The sequence below is a fragment of the Vigna umbellata genome, chromosome 11 (assembly GCF_029865625.1).
Source record: "Vigna umbellata cultivar VRB3 chromosome 11, Vumbellata_1.0, whole genome shotgun sequence".
Lineage (NCBI taxonomy): Eukaryota > Viridiplantae > Streptophyta > Magnoliopsida > Fabales > Fabaceae > Vigna > Vigna umbellata.
Genome location: NC_142175.1, coordinates 36,073 through 50,411, shown reverse-complemented (window position 1 = coordinate 50,411; position 14,339 = coordinate 36,073). Strand labels below are relative to the sequence as shown.

The 14,339-nt window shown below is 34.8% G+C and overlaps 1 protein-coding gene across 1 annotated transcript; it reads right to left on the bottom strand.

The window, feature by feature from the left end:
• Positions 1–6,704: 6,704 nt before the first annotated feature.
• On the bottom strand, positions 6,705–13,736 carry LOC148190668 (disease resistance protein RPV1-like). Its single transcript, XM_088101940.1, has 5 exons — positions 11,230–13,736; positions 9,698–10,799; positions 9,154–9,429; positions 8,101–8,874; positions 6,705–7,388 (listed from the first exon to the last, which is right to left on the bottom strand). Exons 1-5 carry the CDS (start codon positions 11,826–11,828, stop codon positions 6,819–6,821), a joined length of 3,321 nt encoding a protein of 1,106 aa, XP_087958066.1. The 5' UTR covers positions 11,829–13,736; the 3' UTR covers positions 6,705–6,818.
• Between the last annotated feature and the right edge of the window lie 603 nt (positions 13,737–14,339).

Sequence of the window (14,339 nt, the reverse complement as noted above, 5' to 3'; positions counted from 1 at the left end):
GGTGCCCCAGGGGACGACATGGATGACACTCGTCCATGTCAGTTATATATTCTCTCTGATACCGGGACCATGCTAGTGGCTCGTGGTATAGTTTATGAGACATACACTGTAGTTCATGGTGTACAGTTTGCAGAAGATGAGGTCAAGGTCACGGTGGATGAAGTTGTCATACCAGATGTCGTTTTTCCTATGCCTACAGATGAGTTCTTCATTGTGGAAGAGGAATTTAAGTCCTTTGTCGCCTGGCCTACACATTTGGTTGGTTATGTATCTGATCCCCCGGTAAACACTGATACTATATACTTCTCAATTTTAATATTTACTTCTAATTGACGTTATAACAACCATTTTTTCATGTAATAGTAGATTGAAGGTCAAGAGGGAAGTCCTACACCGAAGAAGACTCATTTATCTGGGGACAACCCTCTTGGTGCGTTAGACGAGCTTGCTAAAATCATTTCAGATGCGCTGATGAATGTATACTACATTTGGAAGAGAAGCTCAGATCCCATTGTACTTCCATCATCAAGATGTTAGGGAGCTTGCGTTTGGGAGAGAAGAAATCAATATTACACTCATTCAGTTGTGGATGATGTAAGTTAATGAGAACTTTTTTATATAATTATAATTTATCAAGTTACTTATATCAGATTATTTCTTCATTTTAGGTATATGTTTGATGTTAGTAACAGGAAGGGGTTCAACGATGTATATGGGTTCATTGACCCCTCTATGACTCATGAAAGAAATAAATTTGATGATATCCAAACATACATCACCACCTGCTTTGGAATGGGGAAGGAGATATATTTCTCCCTTATATACATGGGTAAGTAAAGTTTGTTAACTTTAAAGTTTCATTTATTAATTTTGGTATATGACAATGAAGTTATTACCAATTTCAGGTGTCATTGATAGCTACTTGTGATCTCCATACTGGAGAACACTGCTGTCTGGTTTTGTTCATTGCACAAGTGTCCTCCCAGCCCTCTTAGATATGTAGTAGATTGGTAAGAACCTCAATGTTTTAACTTTCTTTGTTATATAAATGTATGCTAAAACAAATTTTTTTTAATAGTTCCCTTGCAACACATATGATGTTATCTGGGAGATCTACTGCTATAGCTAAAAAGCTTGCATGGGTTGCCCTTAAGGTTTGGTATGTTTAGTCCACAGTTTGTTACATTTGGTTCCAATCAAATGATGTTAATTAAAATTTTATAATTATGATGATATATTGTAGTGTAATAGACAAACGGGGTCATATGAATGTGGTTACTACGTCATGTTTTGGATGATGACCATTATTCGTGCACATTACACCAGTGGATGGGAAACAGTAATATTTAGGTTTGAATTTTATTTTCTCTATAGTTTAGATTTCATATACACTAATTGAAATCATTGTGTTTTATGCAGAGATTCAATAGGACTGCTCCAATTCGAGAGAAGTCACTTCAACTCGTGAGGAAAGCACTGGATAAATATGTAATTCAATTATATAATAGTATGTAGTAGATATTAGGATATAGTAAGTTCTAAGTTTATGTTTCTAAGTTGTTTTATGCTTTTGTACATTATTATTAGTTTAACTTTGTACATTGCATTGATTTATGCTTCAAAGTTGATTTATGATTACATTGGATTGCTTTATGCTTCTAAGAAGTTGATTTATGATTACATTGAATGTACTTACGTTTTAATATAATTTTCATTCAAAATATACGCTTTTGGATTATTCTGGACTGTTCTGGTTGTAAAATTATATGCAGGTTTGTTTCTGCAGTTGGGAATGTAGCAGAAACAGACCAGATTTTAAAAAAAATAAGGGAATATGCCTCAGTTGAGACCATAACCGAGGAAGAAAACCCCCCTATGGCCTCGATTAAGGTAAAAAACGAAGCAGAAAAGCTGGTGAATAAAAAAAACCAGAAAAGGACTCTACTACCTCGGTTATTGTCCCAACTGAGGCAGTAGATAGGGACATACTGCCTCAGTTATTGACCCAACCGAGGCATAAAGTTATGCGAAATAAAAATTTAAAAAATCCAGAAATCTACTACTTTGGTTAGCTCTGAACCGAGGCAGTATCCTACCCTTTTATGCCTCGGTTCTGAGCTGAGGCCAAAAGAGGTAGACTTTTTTGCCTCGCCTGAATATACCTTGGTTCAGGAACCGCTGTCTATTGGCGAAAATAACCGCTGTCATTTCCCCTGATTGCATTAGTGCTAAATCCCTAACCATCATTCTCCTATTTCCCCTTTCTCATTCTCGCCTTTTCTCCTCTCTAAACGGTAAGATCAGAGGAATTAATACAAGTCTATGCATAAGTTAATATCTTTTATTATTAGAATGAGGAATATGTTATACAAGTATCAGGTGGTAAAGTAGTTAAAGCTATGTTAGGGTTGGGTAATAGTCTCGTGAACAAGTTCTATGTAGTGTGAAATATTGTTTGCATTAAAAATGTGTAAAATGTATTATAAGTGAAATAGATTAACTTAAAAGGTTATTAATTGGTAACATTATCAAACGAAATGAATTAGCATAGTGGTAATTTGTTTTGTGCATATTGTATGTGGTGTGAGGGATTGGCTTTAACCCCCTCAGTTATTACGAACGCCCCCAATCAGTGCAATAAGATGTGTCTATGTATCTATCTCTCTTTTGACATGAAAAGGAGCATGTTTGAAAAAGGATCTTAGAATGTCTAAGGTTGTGCCAATAGGGTCTCTTAATGCCTTCCTTTTTCTTCTCGTTAGAGTTATTTCACAAAAACTTGGCATGGCAAAGAAGAAGAGGGAACAAGCATACTTAAAGAGCGCAATACAACAGATAATTGTATGTTGCATTCGGGAAGGATGAATCGATCCTGAAAAGGAATATTTTTATTCTCTCCCAATTTTTCTCTCTATAGTTTAGAATTCATATACACTAATTGAAATCATTGAGTCTTATGCAGAGATTCAATTCTACTACTTCAATTCCAAACAAGTCCCTTAAATCCATAAGGAAAGCACTTTGCAAAATATGTAATTAAACTCTATAATAGTATATAGTAAGTTCTACATTAGCATGTTTATGATTAGGTTAACTTTGTACATTGGTTTGATTTATGCTTTTAAGTTAATTTATGATTATAATTTTATATACATTGAATTGATTTATGATTTATTATAATTTTCATCGAAATATATGCTTCTGGACTGTTCTGGAAAATTTTAAAATATGCAGGTCTGTTTCTATATTTGGGATTATTGCAAAAACAAACCTATTTAAAAAAATAGTAGAATACGCCTCGGTTGTGACCATAACTGAAGAATAAAGCCCTTTATGGCATCAGTTCTGGCCACAACCAAGGCAAAAAGGTTGACGAAAAGACAAAAAAAAAGAAAAACACCTCTACTGACTCGATTCAACCACAACCGAGGTAGAAGGTCCACATCTACTGCCTTGGTTCTCCAACAACCGAGGCCAAAAGTTTGGCAAAAATAAAAAATAAAAAAAGGAACAACCTCTATTGCCTTAGTTACATTTGAACCAAGACAAAAGCCCACACCTTTTTACCTCGGTTCTCAACCAAACTTTTTGTCTCGCCTGTATATGCCTCGGTTCAAAAACCGAAGCGTATTGTCAAAAATAATCGTTGTTTCCCTTCATTGCACTAATGATTTATTAAATTATTAAATTTATACTGATTGAAATATGCTAGAAATTTATAATTAAGACATAAAAATTGGTGTACATTTACAAAATTTAGTTACTCGAAAATGGGTATCAAAATTTGGATAATAGAAACAAAACATTTAAAGTCTCTAATAATATGAATAAAAACCAAAAAATGATTTTTAGTTTTATTATTTTTATTGGGACAAACTTAGCTTGAAAATATATTAAAAGTAAAAAATGATTTACAATAATATCTTGTAACGTCCCAGATTATATAGAACTATATAATCTAGTAGTCCACATTTTAATACAATAGAACAGTTAGAAGAAGACTTGTAGATAAAGTCTGCAGATTACAGTCATCCAAAATAAGCCATGATTTAAAACTAAACACCTTAGAGTATTTCAAAATGATAGTACTTAATTAAGAAACTCCTAAACAACTAAGCTTCAGCATCATCTCCCTCCAAAGCCTGCTCCAAAGGCACCTCATCCACCTTTGCTCACACCCAAGTGGATGATCATTGCAAAAGAAAAACATACCCAAGCAAAACACAAACATAGAAGCAAGGGTGAGCTAGGTGTACAAAAATCATGTTATAACAATTACAAACAATATGCAATTAAAGACAAATATACTAGACTACACAAACATAACTTGTTGCACTTGAACTTGACTGGTCCGGACTTAGCATGATTGTCGAGCTATGGCGGGTTATGCACTCATGGTGGCTTCTACTGCTTTGCAAAGTCATTGCCAATGGGTTTCACCCTACCACACTCACGAGGTTAGTCCGTTATCACTCACCTTGGGCCATACTGGAAGCATCCAAGATTAGGATCTCCTGCTACTCCTCACCACATGGATCAATCCTCTCTACTAGAGAATGAAAGACCATTGGAGCGTCAAGAAAACCCCCAAGACTGAGCTACCATGCAAATCATTCTAAACACTAAGGGCACCACCATGAATCTTCTCCTTGAAGATCATGGAATTACGTCCAATAACATAGGGCACCACCATGTAACCCCCCTTTGAAATCCATGGAATTACGTTCAATAACATAAGGCAACACCATGTGACCTCCCTTTGAGATCCATGGAATTACGTCCAATAACATAAGGCACCACCATTGACCTCCCTTTGAGATCCATGGAATTACGTCCATCAACCATATTGTCACTTTGAACTTAACTCAAGACATGAACAACCAAATACCATAATATTATCACATTGAATCCAAACATATAACCTCACTGATCATACAATATCATAGATACTTTTACACCATTCTAATAATCAAAACATAGTTCAAGGTTATCTTAAAACAGGAATAAAAAGAATAAAAACAGGTTCTGGGCATGTTGCTCAGTGCACCAAACTCGTTATGCGAATAACAAAAACAGTGTGTTTTACTCACTCACATTCGATCAGCGCACCAAGCCTTTGCGCTATGCTAAACCCCATTCGCATAGCGCACCAAGTCTGTGCGCTATGCTAAACTGAAAATTCTGATACACATTATCAGACCCTAAACCCTCGCATAGAGTCCCAAATTTGCTATTCGAATTAATTGACATTAAACCCAGATCACTACAAGTCGCATAGCGACTAGATTCGCAAAGCGAATCACCAGACAAAGAGCAACCCTCTCCAGTTACTCGCACAGCACACCAACTCGTTAGGCGAATGACTAAACAGAGAGCACCTCGTTGTGAGGACTCGCTGTGCGAAAACATTCGCTCATCGAGTCTGCATAATCTGCAGAACAAAAATCTTACAGAATTATGCAACTCACACACTATTTTCCAATTCTAACCAGTTTCCCTAACTTCTAACACCCTAGATTGTGTTTTATACCTAATTAAACTTATCTAGATGATCATAAACATTTCTACAGTGATTATCAAGTGATTAAGACCCAAATTCCTTCTTAAAACACTAATTTCCTCAACTTTGGGGCTCAAATCCGATTCTACCATTTCCAACATGTTCTAGTCCAGTTTTATGTTCCTAGCAAGTCAAAATTGACCTATCTGAGCTACCTAAACAACCCAATGCACTCTAGACCTCCAATGCCCAAAATCACTACCTCACTTCCTCTCCAAATGACCTTAAATCCTGATAGAACACCAAGTTTCCCACTTATTCAATGTTACAACAGACCTCTTACCCCAAAGCACTTCAACATAGTAATTACAGAAATTAAATACATCCCAAAACAATTTACATACATTACAATCCAATTTCACAGTCATACAGTCCAACACATGCAACTAAATCTTTCCAAATCAGAACACAATATCAACAGTACAGCAGTACAAAACTCAGCATATAGTTCATGTAACCAATTTAAAAACGTATCCTAGCTCCCCTTACCTCAGAGATGTCACAGCACAGCTCACTGGAATGCCCTAACAGTATCTCGAGTTGTGAGAAACCTAGACAACACCCTACACACCACCACTTGGTGATTAAAACAGCTCTTAAAGCTAGAGTTTGACAGAAAAGGAAAAAGGGGAAAGCACAAGGCACATGCAACTAGCAAGAATGCATGTCCCAATTCAAGAACAACGAAGAACTGGATAGAGTCACCTACCCGACTAAGACCCGAAACTGATCGGTTGGTTTTGAAGGTTTCTACCTTGTGGATGCTTGGGCACCACCTGAATGGAGATCCAATGGCTCAGTGAAGAGAAATGGAAGAGAGAAGGCATAAATGTGGTAGAAAGAAGGCAGAGAAAATAGGAAGAACTGATTTCTAGAGAGAGAGTAAAAGTAGGCTAATGAACCAGGTTTGTCCAAAAATATATTTTATACTCATAGAAATCTGGTTCTATTAGTCTAATGTATACTAATTCACTCCTTTAAATCCCAAGTTTTTAGGTTCTCACATGTCTTAACATGAAATTAAAAAAAACATCTCTAAATAAACAATTTTTTTATCATTAACTATTAAAAATACAATATTTAATTACATTTTAGATTTTTATTAAAAATAAAAAGTAACTTAAATACTAATAATATTTAATTTAGTCAATATAAAAATTACTTTTTTGTTTTTAAATTAATTTATATTTAAACAATTCTTTCTAGTTATATATATTACACAACAGAATTCTAAATGATAACAATGGAGTGCCGTATTCTACTCCAAACATGAACATACTCTAACCATGTTTCTAATTTTTGCAAATATATTTTTCTTCGGTTTCTTCGCCTTCATTTCCACATCAGTGGTTGGTTGTGCACTCATTTTAGGTGACAGAATCACACTCAGCTCAGGTGATTCTTGTGCACTCAGTCCAAGTGACTCCATTCTCATCGTAATTGACTGACCATATATCAGATACACGGCTGTTTTCTTAACAGTGATTCCATCACTAACACCTACAAAAATCTCCACTTTCTCTCCGGGTCCTAGATTTGATATTACACCCTGCCAATCTTCATCACTAAAGAACATTGTTGTTGCTTGCTTATATATCTGAATGGTGCACTTTGTGTAATTAAAGATGAAGACATTAGTAAGATTTTTAGTTTCCATGTTTCCAGGGGTTGATGAATAAACAACACACAATAGCATTCCCTTCATGCGACATTCACTATCTTCAGGAACTTGAAAAGGTACTGAATAACCTTCCCCTCTATAGGCTAACCAATAAGGATAATTGTCCCCTGGAAGCACAAAATCAGTAGAACTATTGGTTCTCAATACCTGTATCATGCAACAACGCTTAGTTATTCATTTAATATGATATGCAAGTTCATATTGTCTACTGTTATATACACTGTACTTCATAAAAAAGTAGACAAGGAAATGGATTGAAATGAATTCAGCAATAGACAAAAAGCACCTATACACAATAGAAAGTTAGGAGAGATTTCTACTTCAATAGCAGTTCTGAAACTCTCACCGAAAGAAAAAGTTTAGAACTGCTATATCACGAAAGACTTTCAACTCTATTGAAATAATGCCCATTTTCCAAAGTTGTTTCACTCACTATTACACCCTTTTTACCCTTCTTTTCACCTTCCACATCCTCTTTTGGACCCCATTTAAAAAATAGATTTGGTAGTCTCTAACTATAAATTTATTTAGGTCAATACTTAATCAATTTTAACATTGTCACCAAAAACTCCCACAAGGAGGAAGATATGGTCCTATGTCCTATGTCCTATCTAGGAAAAGAGATTGTATTATTAAATTTAGTTTATTATAGAAGAAGAGAAATGGCAGAGTAGTGTTCCCATCCCAGCCAGAGAAATTCACTAAGCCCCAGGCTAAATGCTAAATAAATGAACATATACGTAAGCTCATGCTATGCTCTACAAGCAAATACATATTTTTGTGAGGAAACAATATTTCATGCTTTGTAAAAGTGAATAGGAAATGCACGGTAGACACAAAAAAAAAAGGGAGAAGGAACCTTTGATATGCTATTGCTAAGCATATAGAAGACTTGCTGGTAGCTTCCCATTCCAATCAAATACGATGCCAAAGAATTTTCTGGAATTTGTGATTGATATGCACTTTCCGGTTCAGAAGAGTTTACATTGCATAACTTATGCAGAACTGATCTTAGTTCTTGAGTTAGTTGAAAATCTGAGTCGCATTGTACAGATATACTTCGAAGTTTTGAAAACTCACTTACTTTTGATAATAGGTTAACCAAATTATTATCCTGTATATTCATGGAGACTATAGATGTTGGCATGATCCCAAATGGTTGAAAACAGGATAAAGGTCCCCTTGTATGTGACATCAAAGTCCATATGAGAGAAGGGAAAACTTCTCGTGCCAATCCTTCATATCCACAAAGGGATATATATCCAATCTGTTTGGATCTTAGTATGGCAAAAGGCACTTGTTTAAGACTAGTATTGTCTGCAATTAGAGTTGTTAAGGATTCCATCTGCCCTATGTCTTCTTCTAACTTGTCAATATTTGAACAACCAGAAAGGATGAGGGTTTGTAATGACTTCAACTTATAGATTACCATAGGAAGATTTCCTAGGCATGTACAATCCTTCAAGTTTAGAAGAAGGAGGTTACTTAGATCTCCAATTGAATGGTGTACTTCAAACAAGCTTGGACAATCTTTGAGAATGAGCTTCTCAAGATTTGGTAGTTTTGAAAAATCTGGGGTCTTTGATAAGTACTTGGAATGACTAAGATTGAGAAATTTTAGCCTCTCCAGAAACTGCAAAAAAATTTAAAACGAACAAAAAGAAAGATTAGCAACGTATATGGCTGAAAAAATTCACAAGACAACTTAATGTATTATAGATACATTTGTTGTTGTTCTTCATTAAATTTGCTGTTTCACTAATCAGTAATCCATATAATAAAAAGAAAATTACCAAAGTAAAATCCAAATTTGATTGGAGAACAACGACAATTGTAAAAGACTGTGAGTTTTGGTCCAAATTGGTATTTTCGTCATAGAAAATATCAGGTAATATATACTATATACGAATACCTGAGGCACCTTCCATACTAGTTTAAGATAACTGTATTTTAAGTCAATAGCAACTATGTTTTCCTGATAAAAGTTTTCAGGTATGTGGGTTAATGAAAATGCTTTCCAATCAACCCATCTCAGTTGTTTGGGAAGATGCCCATAATCTCCATCTAGTTGTACATTATCAAGTTTCAAAAGTCTCAGTCTCTTCATTTTCCCAAATGTTTCAGTACCGAAACAAACTCCACTGGTTCTTTGCATCTTCAAAGCCAATCCCTCAATGACTCCTGTTCCCTATGAAAAATAAATGAAAAAAGGTTATAAACATGGAGAAGCATTGGCTGTTTTCACTAGAGAAAGTTAAGAAGTAATACAAATAAGATGTAACTTATGTATACATCTAGAAGCTAAATACTTTGAAAAGGTAAATATATATATCCCATGGTTTTAAACCGAAACATAGTTAAAATTCAGAAGATAAAAATAAAAACTTCTATTATGATGCTCATGATATCATTGAGAATGATTGATAGTTCAAAAAATAGTAAGAGAAAGTTCTTACAGTATGTTCTGTCAATATATCAAGTACATCATCATGAACCCACAACCGACTGCGCTTCTGTGGTTCTAGTGGTGAACTTCGACGAACAATTTCTCTGCCCATGTCTCGTAGCAAATCATGAATTCCAAGTTTGTTATTCTTTTCAACTTTTATAAGTCTCCTTTCTATCAGGACTGTTATTCCGATTTCAGCATGAAGTCCACAGCCATTTAGTATCTCTGTGACATAGCCTCTGTCCTTACCGATAAAGAAGCAACATATGTCAAGGAATATGTCCTTCTCCGTATGATCGCTTAAACCATCATAACTTATTTTCAATTTCTCTTGTATTTTATCATTTGGTATTTCTTTTAGTTTTGATAATACACTTTTCCACTCTTTTTCTCTTCTCTTGTATAGATAAGATCCAAGAACTTCAAGAGCTAGAGGTAGTGCTCCACTGTAAGTGACTACTTGTTTTGAGAGTTCAAGGAAATCTTCTTGTGGATTTGCTTCCTTAAAAGCATGCCAACTGAAAAGCTCAAGAGACTCGATCTCATTCATTTCCTCCACTTCATATACATGGTCAACTTCAAGAACATTGAGTAGACGTACATCTCGTGTTGTAATGATTATTAGACTTCCTTGAACAATCCCATTACCATTTCCACATAGTGCACTTAATTGTTCTAATGTATTAACATCATCGAGTACAACCAGTACTCTTTTGGTGCAAAGCGTTTCCTTGATCATAGCTTTTCCCCAATCACTGCTATAAACCTTCACCTTTTTTGTTTTCAGGATATCAGAAAGAAGTCGTTCTTGTAAATCAATCTGCCCTTGATCTCTTTGCCAAACTTCTCTAATATTTGCCAGGAAACTTTTATGTTTAAATTCATATCGTATTTCATTGTAGATGGCTTTGGCTATGGTTGTTTTTCCAATCCCTCCCATTCCCCAAATCCCTAATATATAAGCTCCTCTTGTTTCCTTTCTTAGAAGGCCAATACAATGTTCCACACGATATTCCAATCCAACTGGAAAGTCTGTAATAGACATGTATGTTCTATCTAGTCTTTCCAAAACTTCACTAACAATTTCCTTCACAACAAAGTTTTCATTTCTGCAAAACAAGAAAAATATCTCGAATTGATAATGGATACAAATTATAATAGATCCTAAAATAAAATCGAAGTTGCATAAATCCTTTGACACTGTTGATCTTCTGTCTTTCTGCCATAGTGTTCATAGCAGAAACCGTTTTACTAAACCTTTTACAGGTACATCAGAGAAGCCACAAATATACAATTTTCTAAAGTAGTTTATGAATTTTCTTTATTTCACTTTTTCTTGCCACTAAATATATGAATTTAAAATAAGTAGTAGAAGAAAATCATAGTATTTTATCCGTAGGAATTGAAAACATGTAAGGATGTTCATAACAACTCGCACCCTGTTCAATTAAGTGAGTTAGATTCCCTTTCAAGAAAGAATAACTGATGGATAGAGAAAAAAATCTGATAATCAAAAGGGAACAAAAAGTATATGCATACCTGTAATTTGAAACATCCCACCCTGCAAAACCTGCTACTTCGCCCAGCGCTTTCTTCCATTGTTTCACCCGGTGGAGGTCACTAACTTCGAAAGAAACATCGTTGAGGTTACGTAGAAACCGAGGGAAAACGCCATAAAACACGGGTAAAACCACTTGACCTCTAAAAGCATGGCATTCCATGATTTTGACTAGTTCGTCGAGACACCATGAAGAGTAAATGTAGTTTTCGGATAAAACAACAATGGAAATTTGAGACCCTTCTATTGCATGAAACAGTTCTGTTTTCAGCTGTTGTCCCTTGGCAAGCTTCTCATCGTCCAGAAAAGTGTTGACCCCAGCATTTGCAAGAGCGGAATAGAGATGAGAAACGAAATTCTTACGAGTGTCTTCCCCGCGGAAACTGATGAACGCATCGTATATCCATCGGAGCTTAGATTTTGAGGATGATGAAGTGTAAGACATTGATTCAATTCGATGAAACAAGACCGAGACGGTAAAAGCAAGAAAGCAAGTTGATTCAATTTGATGCCGATACGAGTTATAAGAGCAAGTGAATATGGTTAATAATGAAACTGCAACGATGTTATCGGAGCGCATAATGACAAGTTCGATATATTTTTCTTCCTTTCACTCTCTCTACGAGGAAGTAAAACAACAACCACAGGAGTAAGTATCAATAATGACTATAGTAATTAACCTCGTTTTTAAATGAAAATGTCATGCAAAATATTCCTAGGTTGTTTCAGCTCATGTTTAAGGGTCTAGCAAAGAAGACAATGAGGCTTTATTCAGAGTGACGTTAGGCAGCTAAAACAACTTAAGAGGGGAATTCTGAATTAGACGTGTGGATTTTATTTATATTTTTTAATGTAACAAAATTTTAGTTTAGAGATCAATAGAATAGAAGTAATGAAATCATTGCACATGAGCAGCTTCTTGATTTTAGCAGCGACAATAACCTAGAAGAGTAGTCAGACAAATAAGAATAATAAGAACAGAGCATGAAAGAAACATATCCGAGAGAGAATTTAAGAGAGAATATATACCACACTCTGTGTGGTACAAAATCCTTGAATATGGTATTCTTTTTCTTTTGCTTTACACTTTTAACTTCTATTCCCATCTTTCAGATCACCCTCCACGTGGCCTTTTTGCATTACTCACTTTTTTTTTCTCATCTATCTTACCATTATTTTGTGTTAGAATACCCCTTCGACACTGTAATCAACCTTATCCTCAAGGTTGAGATTCGGAAAATTTTCTAATCTCCTACATACTACCAGCTAGCATCATAAATCTAAAGAATTCCATTGAATTAAAAGTCGAGGAATTAGCTGCGAATGTGTCCTGATTGTACTGTTAGCAAATAAGATGAATAATTTGAGTCAAGTTTCTCTTTGTTGTTCCATTCATGAACTTAACAATTCAATTTATAGATACATATTTTTTACTATTGTACTCAAAATAGACAAAAACGGCTAATACATTAACTACACATAAGACTCTAATAATACATTAACTATCAACATCGACTAACACATTTAATTATTCCATTTAAATTTACTTAACAAAACTCCCTCGTAAACTTATATGCTTCTTTATCTCAATTTTTCTACCCTTCATCCCGGCTTTGCCATGTAGTGCACACCGTGCTTGCTCCCTTCATTAATAGTCGAGTTCTTCACTATCTTCGTTCTTACAGACAATGACCACCATGGCATCTCCTAGATGAAACAACACCTATGCCACCTTGGCAAACTCAGATATTTCTTGATTATTGAGGTAGCACAATCTAACAATGGTATCTCAAAGGAAGCATGCATTAGAAATTTTGGAGAAAATTGGGTTGATGAATTCAAAATTTGCTGACACACCCATGGATATTAATACCAAACTCCTACCAAATCAGAGGGAACCTATTTTAGATCCTAACCAATATAGAAGATTGGTTGGGAAATTATACCTTACAATTACTCGTCTTGACATTTCCTTTACAGTTGTGGTGAGCTAATTTCTCAATTCTCCATGTGAAGATCATTAGAATGCCGTGATTTGTATATTGAAGCACATTAATGGATCTCCTAGAAAAGGTTGATTCTATGGTTCAAATAACCATACAAAAGTTTTTTGATATTAAAATGTTGATTAGGCAAGATCTCCTCTTGATAGAAGATCTACTTTCGAGTATTGTATCTCCATTGTTTGTACCTTGATCAATTGGAAGAGCAAGAAACAAAGTATTGTTGTAAGATCTACTGTAGAAGTAGAATATAGAGTTGTGGCTTTAGCCACTTGTGAACTTGTTTGGCTCAAGAAATTGCTTAGAGAGCTACAATTTGGAGATATAACTCAAATGACACTTATATGTGACAATCAAGTTGCTCTTTATATAAATTTTAATAATGTTTTTTATGAGAAGACCAAACACATTGAGATTGACTGTAATTTCATTTGAGAGAAGATTATATCTAGAGACATCAAGATTGAGTTGTCTATTCAAATGATTAGTTAGAAGATATTTTCAGTAAGTCTTTATGGGATCAAGAATTGAAAATATTTGAGGAGGAGTGTTAGATATATTGCGTTTTACGTTAATTAGGGAAATATAGTTTCTATGTTAATTATGTTATTCTTACATATTCATTTGTATTTGGACTTAGCCCACATTCTCATTATTATAAATACATTACCTTGTGTATTTTCTTCACGAGGGAGATTAATCTTATATCTAGTTCTACTATATTCAACAATGAATAATAATTATTGTAAATACTCCTAATATTATATATAGTGAGAATAACAATAGTGAAAGACATCAAGCCATTTTTCATGACATGGTATCAGCCTAAGCATAATGCATTTTTTTCTCTTTCTTAGTTGAGGCCTTCCTAGTTTCATAGTTTTTGTTCCTAGTTTCGTGACTTTCGTGGCCTCACCCATTGTTCTTATTTGCGATCTCGATTTGTGGTCCTCATTTGTTGTTCTGTTCATGGTTCTGATCCAGTTATTTGTTGTGGCGCTTTGTTACGATTTTGTTTACGGTTCTATTTGTGGTTTCAAGCTTCTTGCTTTGAGGCTGTTGAATAGGAGTACTATTCCATCTTTGGA